Here is a 25,134-nt window from a genome sequence, read left to right as displayed (position 1 = left end):
ATATTATTACTTGACAACATTCAACTGATAGACCAAGTAAAGAATAACAATGTGCTACATTTATAGAATTTTGGTTTAAGACCAGTTATCCAGCAGTAAGCAATGCACCAGAAGTGTTGTTTAAAATATACTTTGAACAGAAGATGTCATTTTGTTAAATTGTTCAGTTTGCTTTTGACCTACAACTTTTGATTACCTCTTAAGTGATTATGTCCCTGTAAACCAATTTGATAGAAACTCAACCAGAGGTTGTCTCTAAATAAATGTGACGCCTACACCAAAGATTGTGGATAAATGAAAATGGTTCACCTAAGCTGTTTAAATATATATATATTCCGGTAAGTGGGTGTTCCTTCTCTTGCGTGAGCATGCTTTCCTATGTGAGCTTACAGTTTCTCCATATTAGAGCCTCACAGTGGAGGTGTCATAATACCCATAAAACCTAGCGGTCAAACAGGGAATGGTTCCAATTGTTTTTCCACCATTCATTTTTCCCATTTTAGAATCACTTAATAAGGACTGTGTTTTGTGTAGGCTTACCCTGGTGTGACATTATGATAACCTTGTAAATCTCTCTCGGACAAGGTGACTTATCAATATATTCGACTCTATTTACTCTGGTTCGATAATACCATTTTTATCAAAGTAGACATGCAAATCCCTGCAAGCTCATACACGTCATCTCTAGCTGACATCTTTGCTAACAGCTATTGTGTCAATTTAAAACTTGCACAAGACAGTTCATAGAATTGTCCATTTAAAGATATGTAGCCAATTTATTCATTGCTACATTTAGCTAATATTAGATAGTGGTTGTAAAATAAGTAAGGAAAAGTACTACTTAAGTCCTGTTTTGGGGGTATCCGTACTTTATATTTTTGACAACTTATTTCACTACATTCCTAAAGAAAATCATGTACTTTTTACTCCATACATTTTCCCTGACACCCAAAAGTGCTCATTACATTTTGAATGCTTAGCTGAACAGGAAAATGGTCCAATTCACACACTTCCTCCTTTGATCTGGCAGACTCACTAAACACTTTGTTTGCTTCGTTTGTAAATTATGTCTGAGTGTTGAAGTGTGCCCCTGGCTATCTGTAAATGTAAACAAATCTAGAGAACTGTGGTGTCTGGATTGCATAAGGAGTTAGAAATCATTTATACTTTTACTTTTGATACTTAAGTATATTTTAGCAATTACATTGACTTGTGATACTTAAGTATATTAACCAAATACTTTTAGACTTTTACTCAAGTAGTATTTTACTGGGTGACTTTAAATTTTACCTGAGTCATGTTCTATTAAGGTATCTTTACTCAAGTATGGTAACTGGGTACTTTGCGCATCACTGATTAGATAGTTAATTCAGAGATTCTTACCTTTGCCTCGATTTTGCAGTCTCGTCCAGATCATCATTGCATTTGTAGTTCTTTCTGATAGCCATATTTGCAGCTAATTAGGATTTCCTTTTTGGGGGATAAATACAGGTGAATACATTGATAAAAGTCACCTTGCCCTAGACCTAGAGAGATTTACACGGTTATCAAAACGTCACGCCAGGGTAAGCCTACACGAAACACAGCCTTATTTTAAGTGTTTCTAAAATCCCCTATGGGAAAAATGAATGGTGGAGAAACGATTTGAACCATTTCCCTATTTGACCGCTAGGTTTTATGGGTATTATGACTCATACTGTGGTACTCTATATCTGCGATGCTAACATGAGAGAAGGAACAGCTGGCTCTGGTCTACTTATTGTCCCCAAAGTTGCCAGGATATCATGTGCATCACACTTATACCTGTACACTCGTAACAAGCCAAGCAGTGCAAAACGTATATTAAATCGAATAAGTGTCACATCAAAATAGCAATACATTATTATCTTGACTAAATTCAACACTCTCATTGGCCCCCATACAAAAACTCCTCACTTGCTTAATAATTCACGATCTGCTTAATGTGTGCAGAATTTGAGCAGAGTACATCCTCTCTCTTAGCCTCTTCCTCTCTGCCTACACTTCATTAACCTCAAGTTTATTTGCTGTAGGACTCACATGATCTACTGTCAAACGTGTCCAAGCTTACTGATCTCAGAAGGCTTGCTGCTACCAGAGTGCCATCTATTGGTGCAAGCAAGCTGGTGTCATATTGGATTGCACTGCTGTCCAACCAGTGCTGTGAATCAAACATTTTACCCCCTGGCAAATACCATAATCTCAGTCTCTTGTTATACTAACAGGATTATGATAATTTCACCAAGTATACTTGATCTTTCAAAGACTCAAGGTGTGTTTTCTGACTTTTAACATTTGAACTAAGGCATACATTAATTTGCTTTGTAGAGTTCTTTGGAAATATCTTACGGTATTTCAAGATGTTTGAATTCACTGTATAGGCAGTTTACAACATGTTAAAGGGACATGACATTCCAAAATCAAACTTTGCCACTTTTTTTTCAGACCTCAAATTTGGTTTTCTGTTGATGTAAGTCCACTTCCCACTGGCCATATGTTCAGTAGATCCTGGACAATATAGTGACATTTAGGACAATATACAGTATGCACATTTCTTTCTGCCTTTTTGAATGGAGAGCAGGCATGAGAAAACCAATTGAATGTGCCATTGGTGTGATTAATTAAAGCAAGGCTTCCATTCCCTTTGCCTTCAGTGAAAGGACCGCACATGTCACTCCCAGCTTTCATCTCTCCCTGAAAGGCAGTTTGAGGAGTGCAAAGAGGGAGAGACAGATAAGGTTACACAGAACGCGCCATAAATCAATCTCAGATGTGCAAAGAGAGCCAGCTATGAATGCTCGTCCAGAAAGCAGATAGAAAAGTAAGTGACAGAGCAAAGTGAAGCAATTAAGTGGGTTTTTTAAAGTAGGGGTGAGCAGGAGAGTGTGGTAATACATCTTGTGTCAAATGGGTGGTGTGTGGGCAGGCGTGAAGGGGGGAGGGACCTATCATCCACTAGGTGGGATAACTCAGTGGAATACACCTGGTGAAGGTTCACCTGGCTGAGAGTTACATGCTTTATCATCTCTGCACCCAGAAGCCAAATATTTTGTATACGCTGGCCAGCTACCCCATGTTAAAGCTCTCATGGAAGACTACATTCTTAATTATACCTACAGTATTTTGATGACACATTTTTTTATGAACCTCTTAATTGTCACTCACAATATCATCTCATCAAACTTTTGTACCTGTGCCTCAACCTATCATGCATGTGGGGGCATAGACTTCACATTCTCTAATTGAAGTGTGACAACAGCTACACTGTCACAGAGACAGAGTATCCCTGGAACGACACATAAGACACAGCAAAGAAAATGAATCATCAACTACTAATTGTCTAATCAATCTCACAGCGATATTAGCACCATACAGTATTTACTATACGACACCACCGGTATGCATCTGTTTCCTCTCGGTCAATGAATTAATGACCCGGTTCCCTCGTACATCACAAGGAGAGACTACATTGGGGCTGTTGGAGCCAACCTCTGCCTAACCTGAGGGAGTCTAATTAAGCACACTTGTTTCACAAACACGACAAACACTCTTTGACTAATACTGTGACTCACTCTCACCCACCATGTGACTCATGCTCTCTGTGTGTATGTATGTATGTATGTATGTGTGTGTGTGTGTGTGTGTGTGTGTGTGTGTGTGTGTGTGTGTGTGTGTGTGTGTGTGTGTGCGTGCACACTCGCTCTAGTGTGTGTTTGTGTGTATGTATTTCCAGAGAGGTGACAGGCTCTCCAAGCCCTCCAGTGGAGCACCTCTCATTCCCATAACTAGGGAAAGGAAAGGACAACATTATAGACAGAGCTTATTATGTAAAGGATGTTGTATTTTCTACTCTGGGCAGGCACACGAGTGGACATTGCCTGAGAAGGAGGCTGCGTCCCAAATGGCATCCTATTCCTTAAATAGTGCAATACTTTTGACCAGAGCCTCATGGGCCCTGGTCAAAGGTATTACATTATATAGAAAATCGGGTGCCATTTGGACGCTGGTGGAATTTATATGGGCCATATACACTGAGTATACCAAACACTAGGAACACCTTCCTAATATTGAGTTTTGTCCTCAAAACAGCCTCAATTTGTTGGGGCATGGACTCTACAAGGTGTTGAAAGCATTCCACAGGGATAATGGCCCATGTTGACTCCAATGCTTACCACAGTTGTGTCAAGTTTGGCTGGATGTCGTTTAGGTGGTGGACCATTCTTGACACTCACGGGAAACTGTTGAAAGTGAAAAACCCAGCAGCATTGCAGTTTTTGACTCAAACCGGTGCGCCTGGCACCTACTACCATACCCCGTTCAAAGGCACTTACATTTTGTGTCTTGCCCATTCACCCTCTGAATGACACACATATACAATCCATGTCTCAATTGTCTCAAGGCTTAAAAATCCATCTTTAACCTGTCTGAACATTTGAAGTCCGTTTCATGTTGTAATCAGTCATTGTTGCTCTGGTTTTGGGCAACATTCTCTGACATATTTGACTCTTTGAATGCGCCTTATCTTTCCTGGATCATGTCGACAAACCCTCAAACACCTCTTCAAACGTAATTATCTTAACACACAATCCCAGGAGGCACAGTGTGGTTAATAAGACTGTGGTTATCCCCCCCATCCATCCCTCACTCCCTACCTCCCTCGTCCCCTCTCTCCTCCTCTTGTCCTCCCTCCCACAGCAGCCTCTTTCTGTGAGCCCACTAGGCTGCCAGTGCCACTGACCTGTGGTAAGAGGGAAATCAATAGTCAATTCCATTTTGCGGCCAGCGGTTGACAGGTACTAGATAGGAGTGGATTGGGTGCATGTAAGGAGCAGGAGCGTGAGTCTGAGCCTGTCTGACCCTCCCTCCCTCTCTTTCACCCTCCCCATTTCTATCCCCAAGCTTCTCAGAGACAGCTATGAAGTGCATGCAGCCACAGTCCTATTTCCTCTAACTATTGCCAGTTCAAAAACACTATACCAGCCAAGCAGCAGGGGTCGGGGGGACAAACTATGTGTTGATGTCAAACAAGTGAATCACATATTTTAGATGTTGTATAGTAAAAATGTAAAGGTAAATCCATGAGGGGAGCTTCAAATGTGTAGGGGTTTATCTTGAATACATTATGGGTTCATTACCCACTGCAATAAGAGCTTTGACATGTATCTATTACCAATATACACTGAGTGTACAAAACATTAGGAACACTGTCCTCATATTGAGTTGTACCCCTTTCTGCCCTCAGAACAGCCTCAGTTCATCAGGGCCTGGACTCTACAAGGTGTCGAAAGCATTCCACAGGGATGTTTTGTACACTCCGTGTATTTCACCAGAAAAGGGTCCTGGAAAAGATACGGTGCCGAATATTTACCCTGCAATGTCTCATTTTGGGTGAGTCTCTGTTAACTTGCGTAAGAAGCTAAAGGGGAGAGACAGTCAGTGAGCAGTAAAATAGAGTACATACACAGGATTCCCAATCAAGCGAGGATGGTTCATCATCAGTCCGGGTTCACTTGGGGCCCCGAGCTAATTTTACTGAGATGTAACATGTACACCCAGTAGATTGAGAGCACACCGTTCATTAACGCTGATTAAAGAAAATGATCAAGCAAAATATGTCAACTGCACGATAATCAGTTAATGCATTTTTAATTAGTGTCTACTTCTCTTTTCTCTGTTGATTTTCACCCAATGACTTGGTTATGCATTCCTTTAATTCTCTCTCTTGTGCCCTCTGATTAACAGTTAGGTTTCATTATGGTTTGTGAGGACGCAGGAGAGTGGGAGAGCAGGGATATGGTAGTTAGATGAAAAGTTGAGTGGGTGAGCCTCTATGTTTGAAACCGAGGCCTCCGACACAAAATCATTTTACAACTTAATAAGCTAATAAACGTGACATGGCGACTGGCTCCGAGTGCCCTTGAGGGTCAAGGCACAGTTTACAATCACATTTAAGAGCTGTTTCTATTAGCAAAGCAACAAAAGGTTAGACAGACAGAGAGGGGCCACAACACATTGGAGAAGACAGTGGTGTATATAGCTTAAAATGGAGGAAACTCAAGAACAGGAGGTCATATTAAACTCTTATGTTGTTCCTAGATAAGGGAACTGTAGAAATGCAACATAGTCTCATGCACTATAAGTTCCATTTGAATGTATTTGCTAAACAGTTATTTATGAAAATGTGTGTTTTTTGTTTGCAGTAAAACTTTGCATATGAACGGATTTCAAAATGTTTAGGTTTCTATCAGGGTTGAGATATTGGTGTTCTGTACAATATTACTGGAATCTGAAGCCATGTTTCTTTATGAAAAATATTGTCTTAATGTGACGAAGAGGAAGAGCTTTAATGGCCAGTCAATAGTTCTAATACCTCATTCCTATTTGTCTTCAGATTTTTCTCTTTGGGAGCAAATATAGCAGCCTTTTACCAGGCCATACCAGAGAGGATTGACTCCGGAGGCATGCAGGAGGAGGCTTTAACTGTAGCGTTAAGAAGAACAAGTGAGGAGTTATTATATGGGGGCAATGAGAGAGTGTCAAATTTGATAAAGATAAAAGTGAATTGCTATTTTAATAGGTGAGGCTTATTTGTTTGAATATAAGTTTTTCGTCATGTTTATGTTGTTAGGAGTGTATTGATATGTTTTCTACAAAAGATCATTAGTTAAATAATTTTTTTGAAATAAAATTGACTAGAATGCTCCCATCTGATCTCACCTTCTCCCGCCTGCCCCGGCATGTGTGTGTGTGTGGGTGTGGACATGTATTTCCATTGTTAGAGCTTTTCTATGAAAGAGCTCAGAACAGGTTTTTGGCTGCCATTTATAAGGGTTTGCTTGTAAGAAGTAGATAACAGGAAACGGCAGTTATTTCCACTGGATAGATCTAACAACCACTGCAACTGTGCTTTCACAGGTACTTGACTTGTTAATGACCGAGTTCACAAAAGCTAACCAAAAACAGGGATGAACAACCTATCTGACAAAAAAAGGGAGGGAAAACAGTCAGCCACTGCTTTTAAGCTGGTCCATTGTTAGGCCTGTCTAACCTGTTATTTTTTCTAAATTATCATTATTTGGCTAATAATGGGGGCCTCAAGGGGGAAGAAAATGGGCTGGTGTGTTAGAAATGCCAGGGACGATTCTGTTCTCAGTCGCCACTTCTTTTAATTAAGCACATACAGTAGTATTGCAATTTGAATACACAACAGAAAACAATCACCTTTGGCTTAGGAAGACGGGCTCAATATGATGCTTGGAGCACGAACAACATATCTTCTCAGAACACTCGATCACACCTCAATCATTTCTTCAAAAAGACTGCATGGAACCCAAAATGGTTGCCTTCAGAGAAAGCTTTAAGAGGTGCTTTTATATGCCTACATTTTACAGAATGTTCTATGAAAGAGCTCAAAACAAAACCATTCTCAAGTAATGCATGGATATCTGTAGATGTCACACACTGATCTGTTTCACCTGTCCTTGTGATTGTCTCCACCCCCTCCAGGTGTTATTTTCCCTGGTGTATTTATCCCTGTGTTTCCTGTCTCTCTGTGCCAGTTTCAAGTCAACCAGTGTGTTTTTCCGTACACAGTTTCTATTCTCTTTTTGCTTGTCCTCCCGGTTTTGACCCTTGCCTATTTTCTGGACTCCATTCCCGCCTGCCTGACCATTCTGCTTGCCCTGACCTCGAGCCTGTCTGCCCTTCGGTACCTCCTGCACCCTGAACTGTTTTTGAGCTTTTGCCTGTACACGACCATTCTTTTGTTTACCTCTTTTTGGATTGAACAAACTTCAAAGACTCTTACTATCTGCATCTGGGTCTCGCCTTGTGCCCTTATAAGACAACATAATAATCAATTATATCAATTTGACAGTCTTTAATTTACTTTCCAGCTCTCAAATGTCAAATTTGTCCTCCACAAGAGTTGGATTAGCGTGCCTTTCTTTGAAGAAGGCTGTGACAATTGACACCTGTGACAATTCGAAATACTCAAAATTAAAATATAATAATCTTTATTTCAAATAGTTTGACTAATTTATTAATCTCTTGTGGACAAATGCACATAACATCGAGCATCTGACTCCATTATGTGAGATTTGACTCATTAATCTATCTCAAAGCGTTTAACTTGACTTCCCTATCTCTCCTGTTATGTGCCCCACCACCCCACGTCATGTTATCTTTCCTGTATATGATGAATTCAAAATAAGGATGTGGCTGGCTGTTAAACTCAAGTGGCCCTGAAACCTGAGTTCCATTTCTCCACTCTGTTCCATCTGATCCTGTCTACGCCAGAGTCTGATGAAAGTCTTTCAGGGTGCTGAGGCTGTGTGGTGAGTGGTGTTGCTCTCTAATTGATTTTCTTTATCTCTGAATCACGCTACCTACCAAACCTTCTGATTCACTTGAATCTAACAGAGGAGAGGGGGGGAATAAAACACAACATCTGTTATTGGTGAGTGAGTGAGTGAGGGAGAGAGAGAGAGAGAGAGAAGCTCAGACTAGGAAATTTAATCTCCCTGTTCAACTGTGTGGATATGTCAAATGATTTACTTATTGGTAATTTAATAGGATGTAGTGACATGTATCTAACTTGAAATGTTTTGAATCCAACCTGACATCATGACCTTTTCAGTTTTATTGTGACAAATATACAACACTTTTGGCATCACTACTAGCTGATCACTATCTGCACTCATACTACTTATACTCTTTTGGAATATTAATGGGAAAAACTAAGTATATCTCTCATTCTTGGATAGGTATAAGATGTTTATGTGCTGTCAATATATGCAAAAGAGGATGTGAAAGAGATTGTTTTCCTCTTTCTGCCCTTTTGTTTTTATGACAAATTATTAGTCATTGAGAGGTCTAGTTTCTCAGGTCACCTTCCAGCAAAGAAGATACCTCTAATCGAAAATTAAAGGGTAGATTGTCAAATAGTGATTTGTACATATCTATGATATGTTCACCAAATTAACTAAAAGTACAATTGAAGCTTTGCGGAGAAAGAGGAACAAAAGGAGAAATAGTCCTAGCTTTAACATTGTCAGCCTGTTAGAGGATATTGCCTAATCGAGAAAGAGGGACTGTTGTAACATTTACCACAATGGCTTAAGAGAAGAACACGTTTAAAGGGAGACAGAGGAACAAGGTATAGAACATGTTGAAATATTTTATCTTTGCAACACATCCATTACACAACAAAGGGTGTCAAAATCTCTCTGAAACAATAACATACTTTTGTGAGAATAATGTGCCATTATAGGTAGTTTGGGGAACAACCCTTTAGGGCAAAAAAGTCCACTCCATACTTGTAAATTACATTATAAAATCCAACCATTCCATGGAATGCCTGTAGACATGGCATCTAAAGGTACTCAAACATTTTACATAAATTAGGCTTGTTTATTGACCATCCTGACATATTTGTATTACACTGATAAGTTAGCCTATAGAAGGAAAATATATCATAACCCTGCTTTCCTAATCGAAAACAGGAAATTGGCATTCTCATTTACGTTCACAAGCATACTAAATAATGACGCTAGAGAGCGACATGCTAGCCGGTGACAAAATAAATCACTCCAAATGTAATAACTTTTTTTCTGTCCGTCTCTCTCTGTCACTCTCTCGCTCTCTCTCCTGTCACGCTCTGTCTGTCAGTCTATCTCTCTGTCACTTTCTCTTTCTCTCTCTCAAGGCAGCAAGGGACATTTAGGAGCCATAGGCAATTAGCTCCCTGCAATAATAATAAGGCAAATCTCTGCATGGGAAGAAGAGCGAAGTGGAGGCCTTTATGCAGACAGCTGATAAGCAGTAAATAGAAGAAGACTTCAATGGCCTTGCATCATGCATCCACTACATAGGTTTGCGTCCCAAATGTTGGGAATAGGGTGCCATTTGGAAAGCAGACGTCTTTTCCGTCCCCTACTATACAGGTTAGGACAAGAGGATTCTAATATCCCATAACTCTTTGCATAATTGCGGAAAAAGTCAATACAACGGGACCAGCAATGCGAGCAAAAATGACTGGAAGTTAATGTTAGCAGTACAGAAAATGTGTCATCAAAGTGGAAAATAAACACAATTGTAGTGAATTTCATCTAACTACTCAGCAAACACATGGCATAACTGTTTTACTGTCCTTCTATTCATATAAATGTTTTTCAAATTATCTACAGCCAATTTATTACTTGATTTTCAGACCGCTGAATGGTAACCAAAGGGTAACCAAATTCAGAAACACATTTCAATTTCCACTGGTCTATAGCAGTTATTTCCCTATTTCAGTGATTTTTAATATTAAGTGATGATAGATAATTTGTCAACGTTTCAGAACCTGCAGAGCCTTGGTAGACTGGCAGAGAGACAGGCAGGTTTGAGAGAGGGAGAAAGGGAGAGAGGGAGAAAGGGAGAGAGGGAGAGGGAGAAAGGGAGCGAGATCTCAAGGATGTACATGTCACTGCCCTCAAACGAGCAATAATCTAATTCCCAACATACACTCTCATTGGTCATGGCATCCTCCATCTTAGCCATGAGGGCCTAGTTACATTTCACCTACTTGGCATATGTATTCTAGCCAAATAACAGTAATGGGGGCAGGGCTGTGATTGGTCCATTGCCAGAGGGTGACAAGACGTTTCACAAGGATGTCATTTTCTCAGTTATTTTCCTATTTCAGTGATTTTAAATATTAAGTGATACATTATTTGGCAACTGTTCAGAAACTGCAGAGCATGGCATTTTGAGTGGTGCAGTGGTCTAAGGCACTGCATCACAGTGCTAGCTGTGCCACTAGAGATTCTGGGTTCAAGTCCAGGCTTTGTCGCAGCCGGCCGCGACCGGGAGACTCATGGGGCGGTGCACAATTGGCCCAGCGTCGTCCGGGTTAAGGGAGGGTTGAGCCGGCAGGGATGTCTTTGTCACATCACTCACTAGCGACTCCTGTGGCGGGCCGGGCGCAGTTCACGCTGACACGGTCGCAAGGTGCACGGTGTTTCATCCGACACATTGGTGCTTCTGGGTTAAGTGGGCATTGTGTCAAGAAGCAATGTGGCTTGGTTGGGTTGTGTTTCGGAGGACGCACGGCTCTCGACCTTCGCCTCTCCCGAGTCCGTACGGGAGTTGCAGCGATAGTACAAGACTGTAAATACCAATTGGATACCACAAAATTGAGGAGAAAGGGGCGTAAAAGTAACAAAAAATAAAAACATTTAAAATAAGAAACTGAAACGCCTGGGTCCACTGGCAAAGAGACAGGCATGTTTGAGAGGTTTGCAACCAGAGAGAGAACGAGAGAGAGAGAAATCAAGGATGTACATGTCAACACCCTCAAACAAGCTATAATCTAATTCCGAACACACACTCTCATTGGGCATTCCATCCTCCATCTTAGCCCTGAGGGCCTAGTTACATTTCACAAGAGGTTTCACAAGGATGTGGTTTTCAGTTGCCTGTCACCAGTATGTGCCTTCTCAGCATGGAGATAACACAGAGGTTGTAAAAACAAGAGTCATATTCATTAGGCACCAAACGGACGAAAAATAAGAGAGACAAGCTGATCTTGTCCAATAAGAAGCGCTCAAATTTCATTTTGCATTGCATAATGTTTTGCTGCAGTGTACCTGAAGGGGACAGTCCCACATGACAGAGAGGAAATAACCGACCTCTCTTTTTCCTCACAGAACATATAGAGACACAAGCATGACCTGAGTGAATCGGCTGATGGCCATCTTACCATTGGTGATTGGTGCACTCTGATCTTTAGACTTTAGAATCAGTCTAACAAATTTCCTATGACTGAGGAATTGTGAGTATCCCAGTGTTTCTTTGTTTGTCATAGACAGCTGTCTATTCTTTTTTTCCCTCGTAATTTCCGTGTGTCAGTTGTGGATGATGCATCTTCATTCATGTCAGCTTGTAGTGTCAAACAGTGTGTTCATGACAGGTTAGAAAAAATATAGTCATTATCATTTCCATTACAATTTATACACTGTTGTCCATCAATACGAGCTCCGGAATTTCAAATGTTGTTTTGATTCCATTAAATGCAATGTACTTTCACCCATTCTTCTTCAAAATCACTCATTTCACATCTTCCCCTCTCACAGGTTTGTATCACCATGGCATCAGCCTGGATAACAATGTTTGCCACGCTGCTGCTGGCATTTGTGAACGGAACGAAAGATGGTGAGTGCTGTCTTTGTAATAAATAACCTTCTCTAAATGGCAACACCTTGCCAGCAGTAGCACAGACAATAGAATAGACACTTCACATCCCATTGTCTTAAAAATGTTGTTTTGAAATGCAAATCTTGAGGTGATCAGTGTAATTTGAGTTTCACTGAGACACGCAAATATACAGTAGGCAAGAAATATGGAGCTGTAAGTCTTTTATTTGGTGGCTTAAAGAGAACCTTTTCTACCTTCTCCCTCAATGTTGCTGATGCATTGATCTGCTCTTGGCTCTCTTTCCATTCCTGACAGAGGTTCACACGTCTCCATCTGTGCGGGTACACACTTCCACCCCTGTGGTGGCCTTGGGGTCACCGGTGACTGCCTCTTGCATCATCAGAGATGACTGCCCACTCATAAAGGGGGCAGTCTGGCACCTCAACCACATTGTCTGGCACCTCAACCAACGCCTTATTCCCAGCAGTCCTGCAGCAGCCAATGAGAGTGGTAGAACCTCTGCAGCGGCCACCAATGAAAGTGGCTGGATCTCCACTGTTTTATATTCTGTGGCCAATCAGAGTGGCTGGAACTCAACAGTGTTTATACCTAGCTTCACGGACACCAAGGGATATCTCACATGCTGTGTCCTCCACACCTTCCCGTGTCAGATCGTAGGAGCAGTGGAGATAAGAGCTGGATGTGAGAGACGTTTTTCTTTCTTCTCCTTTCTTTCTTTCTTTCTTTCTTTCTTTCTTTCTTTCTTTCTTTCTTTCTTTCTTTCTCTTCTCCTTCTCTTCTTTGTTTTGTTTGTGCCTGTTCAGTGGTGTGCTGTATGTATAGTCTACCATAGCTCCATTATCATTCATAGTAAGGGATATCCCTTACCCCACATAAAAAGATTACAGATGGGACCATGGTAAAGAATGGTATTTCTTTATTTTTTTTAATGTTGGAATGAAAAAATGCAGGTTTGTCATGTAGTGCCACACCTCCCTGGTTTCCCTCATGTCCAACATCTAGTATTGAACATGCTGTAGTTTCATTTCAAGGAGCAGTTCTTAGAAATCTGAGCATAAAATAATAATTAATTCAAATGTTTTTAAAGGTGGACTTCGCTCTCACACAGTCACACACAGTATCTGTGCATGTGCACGGGTTCGCCACACGACCAAAACAGCTGTGAAATTGAGCCTCGTGCTTCAACTCTCTTAGTTATTGAGAAAACTGACCCACTATGCTGTTTACTTTCTGCGTCTACTTCATATCGCTGAGTCTACCTTTACATGTTTTAAACATACGTTTCACCTCAGATAAAGAATAAAAACCTGAACTGATAATGAACAGTTCAGTAATGCAGTTCTGAAGATTTTATCATTTTCTGTTCCAAAATCAAATCAAAATCAACTCAAATGTAATTCTAAAGCTCTTTTTACATCAGCAGATTTTACAAAGTCGTTATACAGAAACCCAGTCTAAAACCCCAAACAGCATGCAAGAAAGATGTAGAAGCACGGTGGCTAGGAAAAACTCCCTAGAAAGGCAGGAACCCCCCCAGGCTCTGAGGGCTGAGCACTAACTAACTTTTACATTGTTTTGCTCACCCCAATAATTGTTATTTTCATAGTTCCACCCCCAGCACCACAGAACCTTAGCTGCCTGACTAACCTGACCAAACCGGAAACCCTCTCATGCCAATGGGACCCAGGACAGGACACCCACCTGCCCACACAGTACACTCTCTACACTGAGATCAGGTAACAAGTGGCTATTGGCGGAGAACAAGTGCATCTGTTGTATTTTTAGATTTACATTTACATGTAAAATGTAAATGTTTATTGTAATTACGATGGTATTTTTTAAATGCTTTCTTGGACAATCTAGCTACTTTGCCCCTCAGGGCCATTGTAATATAAATGCCTGCATATGTGTGGTGGTTATCCAAAGAGAACCAGTTGTAAGGGTCCTGTGTGTAGCTGGTGCAGAGAGTCAGGCGCAGGACAGAAAATATGTCATCAACGTACTTTTACTCAGAATGACAAATGTACACAGTAACATCACGAGCACACCATAACGGACCGAAAATACAATAAACAATCACTCACAAACAAACATGGGGAACAGAGGGTTAACCTGTTATGGCTAGGGGGCAGTATTTTCACTGCTGGATAAAAAACGTACCCGATTTAATCTGGTTACTACTCCTGCCCAGTAACTAGAATATGCATATAATTATTGGCTTTGGATAGAAAACACTCCAAAGTTTCTAAAACTGTTTGAATGGTGTCTGTGAGTATAACAGAACTCAAATGGCAGGTCAAAACCTGAGAGATTCCTTTACAGGAAGTGGCCTGTCTGACCATTTCTTGAACTTCTTTGCCATCTCTATCTTTTACAAAGGATCTCTGCTCTAACGTGACACTTCCTACGTCTTCCATGGGCGCTCAGAGCCCGGGAAAAAACAGAATGTCGTCATCCCAGCCCCAGGCTGAAACACATTATCGCCTTTCTCAAGTGGCCGATCAAGGGACTGTGGGCTTAGGCGCGTGCCCTGGCCGCCCCCGTCTTTGTGATTTTCCCTCTGTTTGCCGAAAAGGAGATTCCCGGATCGGAATATTATCGCTTTTTTACGAGATAAATTGCATAAAAATTGATTTTAAACAGCGGTTGACATGCTTCGAAGTACGGTAATGGAATATTTAGACATTTTTTGTCACGAATTGCGCCATGCACCCTTCTTTACCATTCGGATAGTGTCTGGGACGCACGAACAAAACGCCGCTATTCGGATATAACAATGGATTATTTTGGACCAAACCAACATTTGTTATTGAAGTAGCAGTCCTGGGAGTGCATTCTGATGAAGACAACAAAAGGTAATCAAACTTTTATAATAGTAAATCTGATATTGGTGAGTGCTAAACTTGCCGGGTGTCTAAATAGCTAGCCCGTGATGGCTGGGCTATGTACTTAGAATATTTCAAAATGTGCTTTCACCAAAAAGCTATTTTAAAATCGGACATATCGAGTGCATAGAGGAGTTCTGTATCTATAATTCTTAAAATAATTGTTATGCTTTTTGTGAACGTTTATCGTGAGTAATTTAGTAAATTGTTAGCAAATTCCCCGGAAGTTTGCGGGGGGTATGCTAGTTCTGAACGTCACATGCTAATGTAAAATGCTGTTTTTTGATATAAATATGAACTTGATTGAACAAAACATGCATATATTGTATAACATAATGTCCTAGGGTTGTCATCTGATGAAGATCATCAAAGGTTAGTGCTGCATTTAGCTGTCTTCTGGGTTTTTGTGACATTATATGCTAGCTTGAAAAATGGGTGTCTGATTATTTCTAGCTTGGTACTCTGCTGACATAATCTAATGTTTTGCTTTCGCTGTAAAGCCTTTTTGAAATCGGACAATGTGGTTACATCAAGGAGAAGTGTATCTTTAAAATGGTGTAAAATAGTCGTATGTTTGAGAAATTGAAATTATGAGCTTCTTTGAAAAGAAAGCACAGGGGCGGAGCTTTGGTGGTGTGCCAGAGCGCTGAGAGAGCACGGCTCCTATCCCAGCCTCGGACGCGTTCACCTCCACTATGAACGCCAAAGAGGGATCCGGATGAGCCAGCATGGGAGCCGAGGTAAACAGAGCCCTCAGGTGACCAAAAGCCCTGTCCGCCTCAGCCAACCACTGCAGCCGCCACGGTCCCCCCTTCAGCAGTGAGGTAATAGGAGCTGCTACCTGACCAAAACCCCGGATAAACCTCCAGTAGTAGTTGTCAAACCCTAGAAACCGTTTCACTTCCTTTACCGTGGTGGGAGTCGGCCAATTACGCACGGCTGAAATGCGGTCACTCTCCATCTCCACCCCTGAAGTGGAAATGCGGTACCCTAGGAAGGAGACGGACTGTTGGAAGAACAGACATTTCTCAGCCTTGACATTCAGGTCATGTTCCAACAGTCGACCAAGCACCCTGCGCACCAGGGACACATGCTCGGCACGTGTAGCGGAGTATATCAGAATGTCATCGATATACACCACTACACCCTGCCCGTGCAGGTCCCGGAAAATCTCGTCAACAAAGGCCTGGAAGACTGATGGAGTATTCATCAACCAGTACGGCATGACGAGGTACTCATAGTGCCCTGAGATGGTACTAATTACCGTCTTCCACTCGTCCCCCTCCCGTATACGCACCAGGTTGTAAGCACTCCTGAGATCCACTTTTCTGAAGAAGCGCGCCCCGTGCATTGACTCGATCGCACTGGCGATGAGAGGCAACGGGTAGCTATACCTCACTGTGATCTGACTGATCCCTCGATAGTCAATACACGGGCGCAGACCCCATCCTTCTTCTTCACAAAAAATAAACTAGACGAGGCAGGTGAAGTGGAGGGCCGAATGTAGCCCTGCCCCAGGGATTCGGAGACATATGTTTCCATAGCCGCCGTCTCCTCCTGTGACAGAGGATACACGTGACTTCTGGGAAATGCTGCGTCTACCAGGAGATTTATCGCACAATCCCCACTTCGATGGGGTGGTAATTTAGTCGCCCTCTTCTTACAGAAGGCGAGAGCCAAAACGGCATATTCTGAGGGGATGCGCACGGTGGAAACCTGGTCTGGACTTTCCACCGTAGTCGCACCGATGGAAACCCCCACACACCTCCCTGAGCACTCTCGTGACCACCCCTTGAGAGCCCTCTGTTGCCACGAAATAGTGGGGTTAAGACAGGCCAACCAGGGTAGGCCCAGCACCACGGGAAACGCAGGAGAATCAATAAGGAAGAGACTGATTCTCTCCTTGTGACCCTCCTGCGTAACCATGTCAAGTGGAACGGTGGCCTCCCTAATCAGCCCTGACCCTAATGGTCGACTATCTAGGGCGTGCACAGGGAAGGGCATATCCACAGGAACAAGGGGTATCCCTAAACTATGAGCAAATTAACGGTTAATAAAATTCCCAGCTGCACCTGAATCTACTAGCGCCTTACGCTGGGAATGCGGGGAAAACTCAGGAAATTAAATAAACACATACATGTGAGCAACAGGGGGCTCTGGGTGAGCCTGGTGCCGACTCACCTGGGGTGACACGATAGTGCTCTGCCTGCTACCTCGACTCCCTGAGGAACCCCCATTGCATCGACCAGCAGTGTGCCCTCTGCGGCCACAGATGGTGCAGGGAATGGCCCCTCCTCCGGTCGCCCTACTGGGGGATGGAACTGACAGGTCCCGATCCGGACGTCAGCTGGCAGTCAGCAGGTTGTCCAGCCGGATGGACATGTCCACCAGCTGGTCCAATGTGAAGGTGGTGTCTTGGCAGGCCAACTCCCGACTTACGTCCTCGTGCAGACTGCGCCTGTAGTGATCGATCAGGGCCCTATCGTTTCATCTCGCGCTGGTGGCCAGGGTCCGGAAGTCCAAGGCGAAATCCTGCATGCTCCTTGTCCCCTGCCTCAGGTGGAACAGACGTTCCACTCAGGCGGGTTGTCGAACACTGCCCGAAAGCGGCGGGTGAACTCTGCATAATGGTCCAACGCCACGTCTCTCTCACTCCATACAGCGTTGGCCCACTCCAAGGCTTTGCCTGTGAGGCAGGAGACGAGGGCGGACACACTCTCAAGCCCCGAAGGAGCCGGGTGGACGGTCGCCAGGTAGAGCTCCAGCTGTAGTAGAATCCCCTGGCATCCGGCAGCTGTCCCATCATACTCCCTCGGGAGCGCGAGTCGAATCCCGCTGGGACCAGGTGGAAGAGGGGTGGACAGTGGGACCTGTTGTAGTGGGATTGGTGGAGGCGCTGGAAAATCTCCTCCTCTCTCCCAACGATCCATGGCTATGTCCAGACGTTGCAACATGGTCGCGTGCTGCTGAACACACTCATCCACTGCAACTGGGAGGGCGTCTGCTCCTGCTGACTCCATTCTTTGGGTGAGTGATTCTGTAAGGGTCCTGTGTGTAGCTGGTGTAGAGAGTCAGGCGCAGGACAGCATTATGAGTAATCAATGTACTTTTACTCAGAATGACAAATGTACAAAGTAACATCACGAGCACACCATAACGGACCGAAAATACAATAAACAATCACTCACAAACAAACATGGGGAACAGAGGGTTAAATAATAAACAGGTAATTGGGTGAGTGAAACCAGGTGTGTAAGACAAAGACAAAACAAATGGAAAATGAAAAGTGGATCGTCGGTGGCCAGAAGGCCGGTGACGTCGACCGCCGCCCGAACAAGGAGAGGGACCGACTTCGGCGGAAGTCGTGACACCAGTTTAGATGTTACTTCCACGATGCTTTCTGTGGCAACCTACTAATATCACTATGCATAGGTGTGGAGGTTATCCAAAGAACTTAAAAGGGGAAGATGCATAATTGTGATTTGCTCAAGAAGTTGTATTATTTCTTCATCTTAACAGGGACTTACCAGAGAGCAACACGTACATGCTGCCGCCAGGGGTACATCACTACAAGATACCACGGACCGGCTTTGTTCTCTTCTCAGAGATAGAAATACATGTCAAGGCGGTGAATGCCTTGGGTCAAGCCACCTCAACACCTTTGCTTCTGGAGCCAATGGAATCAGGTAAGGAAGTAGTGATTTGGGCCATGATTTACAGAATATGGTGTCCATATTAGGACAACCTCAGTCACACCGACTTGGTGTCACTTGTGACTCTGAAGCTGTCCTAATACAGACAATGTAAAAAGATAGTTATTCTGAAGCTCACTGTATTCTTTAAACCTAAAACACAGAACCTTATGCACAAGTACTTTGTGGCATGGTATTGAGATTAAGCTACTCACATCATAGGAGTTCTAATATAACTCTCATATTGCAGCCAAGTTTGACCCTCCAAAAGTTATGAAGGTCCAAGCAGAGCCAAACAGGTATGGCTGCCTAAGGCTCAGCTGGGGTCTCTCTGAACAGCAAGCGTGGGTGACCACTGTGACCTTGGAGGTGCGACTGAAAACAGCAAACAGCAAGCAGTGGAGTGAAGAACCAGTAAGAGAATGTCCATTACCTAAGTGTCCACATACTGCAACCGTTTGAACAAAAATTATTTTGATTAAACAACATGAAAAATAAATTAGGTATAAATGAGGTACTAGGTAACCATAAAAATAATGACATTACTGTGAGTGTGTGTGTTTGTGTGTGTGTTTGCGTGTGCATGTATGTTTGTGTGTGCGTACGCACGTGCGTGAATGTGTGTTAGGTCCCTGTGCCCCGCTTAATGCGCCAGAGACCCATGGAGGTGTGTCGTCTGCTTCACGGGACTGAGTACCACATCCAGATACGGGTCAGGTATCACCAGAGTCCATGGAGCGAATGGAGTAACAGCAATACTGCAGTCACGCTTGAGAGGGGTATGTCATGCATCAATTCTGTTTTAATATAATGTAATTTATCACTCCCATGGTACAAATCTTTTAATCTATTTCTTATTCTTACGTTCATTGGGTTTACTTTTCACTCTATGCTAATGAAATGTCCTACATTTTCTATCCCTCTTTTTACAGCTCTGGTAGAATGTATGTATTGACTAACACTAGGCTCTTTGGAAGTGAATTTATAGCCTACACCTGTCTAGTCTGCAATAATTCTTTGCTTCTCCTCACAACAGAGGCACAAACATTTGACGAGTTTCAAAATGGACACTTCTGCTTCTTTTCAGCTCCCACCGGACGACTCGACTCTTGGATGAAGGTATCTAGGGAGCAGAGGCAAAAGTCTCTCAGTGTACACTTGTTTTGGAAGGTGAGAACGACACACAGAACACATTCAAATTTGACACATCACAAACTTTGTTTCCTGTGATAGTGGTCCACACAACTTGCCCTTCCTCATTCATCTCCGTTCTTCCTTTTGTAGCCATCGAAGCAGTTCCGTGCCAATGGCAAGATCCTGTACTATGTTGTCTCGCGCCAGAGACAACCCCTGAAAAAGGGACAGTTGTGCGTCACATTGGATAGCCACTGTGTTTTCCAGCTTCCCAGAGGGGCAAGGAAAGTGTTCCTCAGTGCTGGGAACGCTGCAGGGACATCCAGCCCTACGGAGGTGGAAGTGTTTCAACACAGAGGTAAAGCTTTATTAATAGTTAGATTGTGTATAAAGGGGTATTTTACTCAATCTTTTAGCATTTTCTTTATTAGACCACTGTTAATAAAATCCCAATAAATAGTATGTCAGTAGTACATTTTTCAAGATAGAGCACTTTCAGTATAGAGCGAAAACGAAATATCCCTGTTGCTGAATTCAAAATCATCCCCTACACCCTAGGCACTCCTGTAGATCTGAGAGGATTGCATATATATTAGCATTATGGTAATATCTTCCTCTGATTGGCTGGGTGGAAATGTCACCATATTTCGTCCACCTATGCAATCCTCTGATCTAGGCCAGGGGTCAATTTAGAAATCAGAATATATGCATAAGCAAAAGGTGTTATGTGTGTTATGTCAGCGACCCTAACACCCTATTCCCTATATAGTGCACTATTTTTGAGTCCTATGTGCACTATACAGGGAATATGATGTCATTTGGGACTCAATCTATGTGTGTTTAAGCTTACCTGTGACATATTGTGTGGTTAAAAATCTCTATCTGTCTCCAGCTCTGGCAGCAGTCTCTGACGTCAATGTCCTTCCTCATGATGAGAGATCACTACTGGTCCAGTGGACAAGCATACATTCATCCAGTGTCACAGGCTATGTTGTGGAGTGGAGGCCATTGTGGAAAATGGACCCTTCCCTCATCTTGTTTGACCACATTGACAGGAATCAATCCAGCACTCTAATATCAGGTATGGTTTATGTCAGTTATAACGGTATACATTCATAATGTACACTCTGTGGTTTCATTTACCTGTCATGTGTCTCTAGTTCTGTGTTAGAAGTTTGTGGGAGGACTATGTACTCCTTTTATGTACAATTCTCCTGGCTGCACAATTCATTTATCTGCAGGGACAATAACGTTTTCATTGAATTGCATCTACGGTATCAGCTTGAGCGAGTGTGTTCTCTAGTTTGTTGTTTGAGTTGATTTGTGCAGACTTTCTTTGCAGGATTTATCCACATACTATGAATTTATGAACTTGGATCCACTGTTATCTCTTTCTCCTTGTCTACAGAGAGCATCGAGCCATACAATCCCTATGGGATCTCTGTGTATCCAAGGTATAAGGACGGGATTGGCCTTCCTCAAACCGTCGAGGCGTACTCTAGACAAAAGGGTAAGTCGGTAAACACTAACCCTTATATCTTGGACTTTGTAAGATCTTTACAAGATCAAGGGAGGTGTTGCAGGCTTCCTTTGAGTCAATGAGGTGCGAAATAGCTGCAAACAAGCTGATGAAAGGTGGTACAATGCCTCCCTCTATTGGAGACATATAGCAAATTACACTTCCGCATACTGCTACCACCATTACTACAAGCTTATTCTACTCTATTTACATCAAGCGCCTACATTATAGCTCTTTGTCAGCATGACAATACCAACAAATCAAAGCACTATTAAGTTTATGACATTATATAATTGATATGGTAATCACCACTACTTTTACTGCCATTTAATCCATATAGTCCTTAATGTTCTCCGTTGTTTATGGCAGCCCCATCTGCCGCCCCAAATCTGAGGGTGAGGGAGATGTTGCATTCTCGTATTGAGCTTACTTGGGAGGAGATTCCACTATGCCAGAGGAATGGGATCGTGCAGAGCTACCAGATCTTCTACTGGGATGAGCAGGGAAACACCAAAGGTGGAAAGATGCTTATTGTGATGATGTTGATGATTCACCATTGATGATACAACTATAGATGACTGAAAGTTCATACAAAAGCCTTATTTTGCCAGGCTGTCATTGTAAATAAGTATTTAGGTCACACTGTATGTGAATAGTCTAGATGCTCTACAGATGGTCATACGATCAACTGCTTTCTAAGGTTATGGTTAGGTTTAGAATAAGGCTTAGGGTAAGGGTTAAGTTTAGGGTTAGGATAATGGTAATGGTTAAGGTTAGGTTTAGAGCTAGGGTTAGTAGATAGTTAGTGGAGCATCTACAGATGGACTATCCAGATAAAGTGTTACCAGTATTTATTCCCAACTGACTTGCCTGGTTAAATAAATTAACATGTAAACTCATACTGCAGTTGCTGTGTCATTCTTTTACAGTTGTGACTGCTGAGCTGGAAAAGAGGAGGGTGGTCCTACGAGAGCTCGACCATTCATCCTCTTACAAAGCCTTTATTATGGTTAGCACAGGTGGCGGGAGTCTGAACGGATCAGAGGTTACACTCAAAACTGAACCAATGGGTTGGTATTAGAATTTTGTCAAAAAGTAAAGTCAATCAGTGAAGTGCTTTTAAATAAAAGTAATGTGCGGTGTTATTTGAGGACTAGTCTCGCTTCCAGACTCATGGCGCTCCACCCTATGTGAGGTCAGATACTGTATCAGTAAATTGTCTAAAACATATGTCCTAAATCTAAATCTATATATTTTCAGACGACTTGGCTATCATCTTGATAGTTATTTCCTCTGGTGTTGGGCTGTCATTGCTCATCATTATCTCAGTTCTGGTCTGCTTCTCAACACATGAACGGTGAGAACTCAACATTGACTTCATGTCAGTAAATACTTGTGTGTTTGTGCTATTTAAAAACAATACAAGTTTCTGTTCTTATCCGAAGGTTGAAGATGTGCTTTTGGCCCAAGATCCCTGACCCTGCCAACAGCAGCATCAAAAGGTGGACCACATTGGATTCAATGCAGGTGCAGTATTAGGATTATCATGACAAACCATGTAATCTGTGTGTGTGTATAATCCCTAAACATAAGGGTTACTAATCTCTTAGGCATTTATGCTTCTCTTCTATTTAATGTTTCTGTGGTTTGACCAAGGAGATACATGTTTATTTTTCTCTTTGAAGGATATTCCCCCTGTTGAGGACATGCAGGAATCCAGCCTGGTTTATCTCTCCCATCTCAGCCTCCTGGACCTGCCCAAGAAGGGTCTCGAGAAGAGGGATGGCGAGATCACCGATGACCCCTGGTGCCGCTGCAGTGACACCAGTGACCTGGGCGAGTCCATTTGTGGCTCCCCCCATGCCCTCAGCCCTAGCTACATAGGGTCACACCAACACTCTGTTCCGTATGCCACTGTGGTCTTTGATAGCCCATACTCAATTCAGCCACCAAGCCAATCCCATGCCTACCTGCGCTCAGAGTCCACACAGCCACTCCTGGAGGAGGAGCTCGAGGAGCCCTCTAGCCCAAAGGAGTACCAGAATGTTCCCGTCCGTGGGACATCTGGGGAGCAAGTTTCCTTTAGAGAATGCCTGAATGACAGCCCAGGAAGGGGAGAGTTATGCATTCTTTGGGATGACTTTCCCTTGCTTAGGGCTTTGGCAATAAATGATGTTCAAAGTGAAACCTAATCAGTGGTATTGAGATTTTGAAATGTATGCAAGATATGTGAGATGTTTGTCACAGAATGGCAGATACATGTTCAACACCAATGATGTTTTCAAGACAGGGCCAACATGATTGCCCAGTTTGTGAATGTTAGTGCTACAAAAAAGTGCACTGAAAAATAGTAATTAATAAAGTTCATGTGTGTTCATGTTGATCAATATTTTGTCTCTTCTGGTCTGATGTAAATCATAAAATAAATGTCTGATCAATATTGTCATTTATAATGCTAATACAGAGGCACCAATAAATTGTCCAGTACAGTTATTGTATGCTGTTTTCATATACATTCCCTTATGTTTAAGCTTCTAAGGCAGGGATCCCCAACTAGCGGCAAGTGTGCCGAATTTGGGCCATGGTTGGTTTTATTTGGCCCCCCCAAGTTGTCTGAGCAAAAAAAACTTTTTTTTTAATATTTCTTTTTTTTTGTATTATCATTGTTGGACATAAGACTGTAAAAACACCAGAAAATCATCTCCAAGTGATTTTCATTTGGAAATCTTTTCCCAAGTATTCCCATGCACAGGGGCGCAACTTTCACTGGGGACAGGGGGGCCATGTCCCCCCCACATTCTGAAATTCTATTTTTTGGCCCCCCAGTTCTATCTTTGCCAATTGATACAAAAACCGTCAATAGTGTGCTTTAGGACCATGCGGATGCTTCTGAGCAGTCAGGAAGGCAGTTTTTTCAGTGCAATGTGAGTTTGGCAATGAAACGTTATTGATCTGTCAGTTTCCGTAGTTATTTATCTACTTTTCACACTGACACAGTAATAAACAGCTCTAACATTAAAGGCCTCACTGTCATGGTGTACAGTAGAGGTCTGTGGGACCGATCTCTTCATCCCACTCCCACCCCCTACATTACAACTTCTTAGGGATAGGGTCACGTCCGGATGAAAAGCGTGCCCAAAGTAAACTGCCTGTTATTCAGGCCCAGAAGCTAGGATATGCATATAATTAGTAGATTTGGATAGAAAACACTCTAAAGTTTTTATAACTGTTAAAACAATGTCTGTGAGTATAACAGAACTGATTTGGCAGGTGAAACCCCGAGGACAAACCATCCAAGGGAAAAAAACATTGAGGTCACTGTGTTTTCAATTGGTTTTCTATGGGAAGCCCTATTTAATAGGAACCTGGTTGCAGTTCCTATGGCTTCCACTAGATGTCAACAGTCTTTAGAAATTGGTTGATGTTTTTCTTTTGAGATATGAAGACGTAGGGCTGTGTCAAGCCAAGTGGACTCTACTGTTTGGCGCTTCACGTTGTTTTTATCCGGTATTGAACACAATACCGTCTTAAATTGTATTGATTATTTATCTCTGGCGTCCACGAGTGTGAAGACTCTGGCCTTTGGGAGCTTGTAAAGAACATCCTTCAACGTGGGCATAATGTAATGTCTCAGAGCCCGGTTGAGGTGTTTAGGATCAATGCATATCCGTAGCTTGTCTGGTTTCTT

General features: G+C 42.6%; 1 protein-coding gene across 2 annotated transcripts; it reads left to right on the top strand.

Moving 5' to 3' along the window:
• The first annotated feature begins 8,214 nt into the window (after positions 1–8,214).
• csf3r (colony stimulating factor 3 receptor) lies at positions 8,215–23,935 on the top strand. Of its 2 annotated transcripts, none has more exons than XM_014167081.3 (17): positions 8,215–8,354; positions 11,709–11,833; positions 12,135–12,213; positions 12,511–12,897; positions 13,823–13,952; positions 18,621–18,787; positions 19,044–19,207; positions 19,422–19,572; positions 19,881–19,963; positions 20,078–20,285; positions 20,820–21,008; positions 21,336–21,437; positions 21,816–21,962; positions 22,376–22,516; positions 22,707–22,803; positions 22,892–22,973; positions 23,132–23,935. In XM_014167081.3, exons 3-17 carry the CDS (start codon positions 12,147–12,149, stop codon positions 23,636–23,638), a joined length of 2,622 nt encoding a protein of 873 aa, XP_014022556.1. In that variant the 5' UTR covers positions 8,215–8,354; positions 11,709–11,833; positions 12,135–12,146; the 3' UTR covers positions 23,639–23,935. The 2 variants fall into 2 exon arrangements, with proteins under 2 accessions (XP_014022556.1, XP_082819252.1); XM_082963126.1 differs by lacking the exon at positions 8,215–8,354 and adding an exon at positions 9,709–9,962.
• The last annotated feature ends 1,199 nt before the right edge of the window (positions 23,936–25,134 follow it).

This window comes from Salmo salar, chromosome 02, assembly GCF_965601325.2.
Source record: "Salmo salar chromosome 02, fSalSal1, whole genome shotgun sequence".
Lineage (NCBI taxonomy): Eukaryota > Metazoa > Chordata > Actinopteri > Salmoniformes > Salmonidae > Salmo > Salmo salar.
Note: the sequence above shows the minus strand (reverse complement) of the source record. Positions and strands in the feature narration are given on the sequence as shown.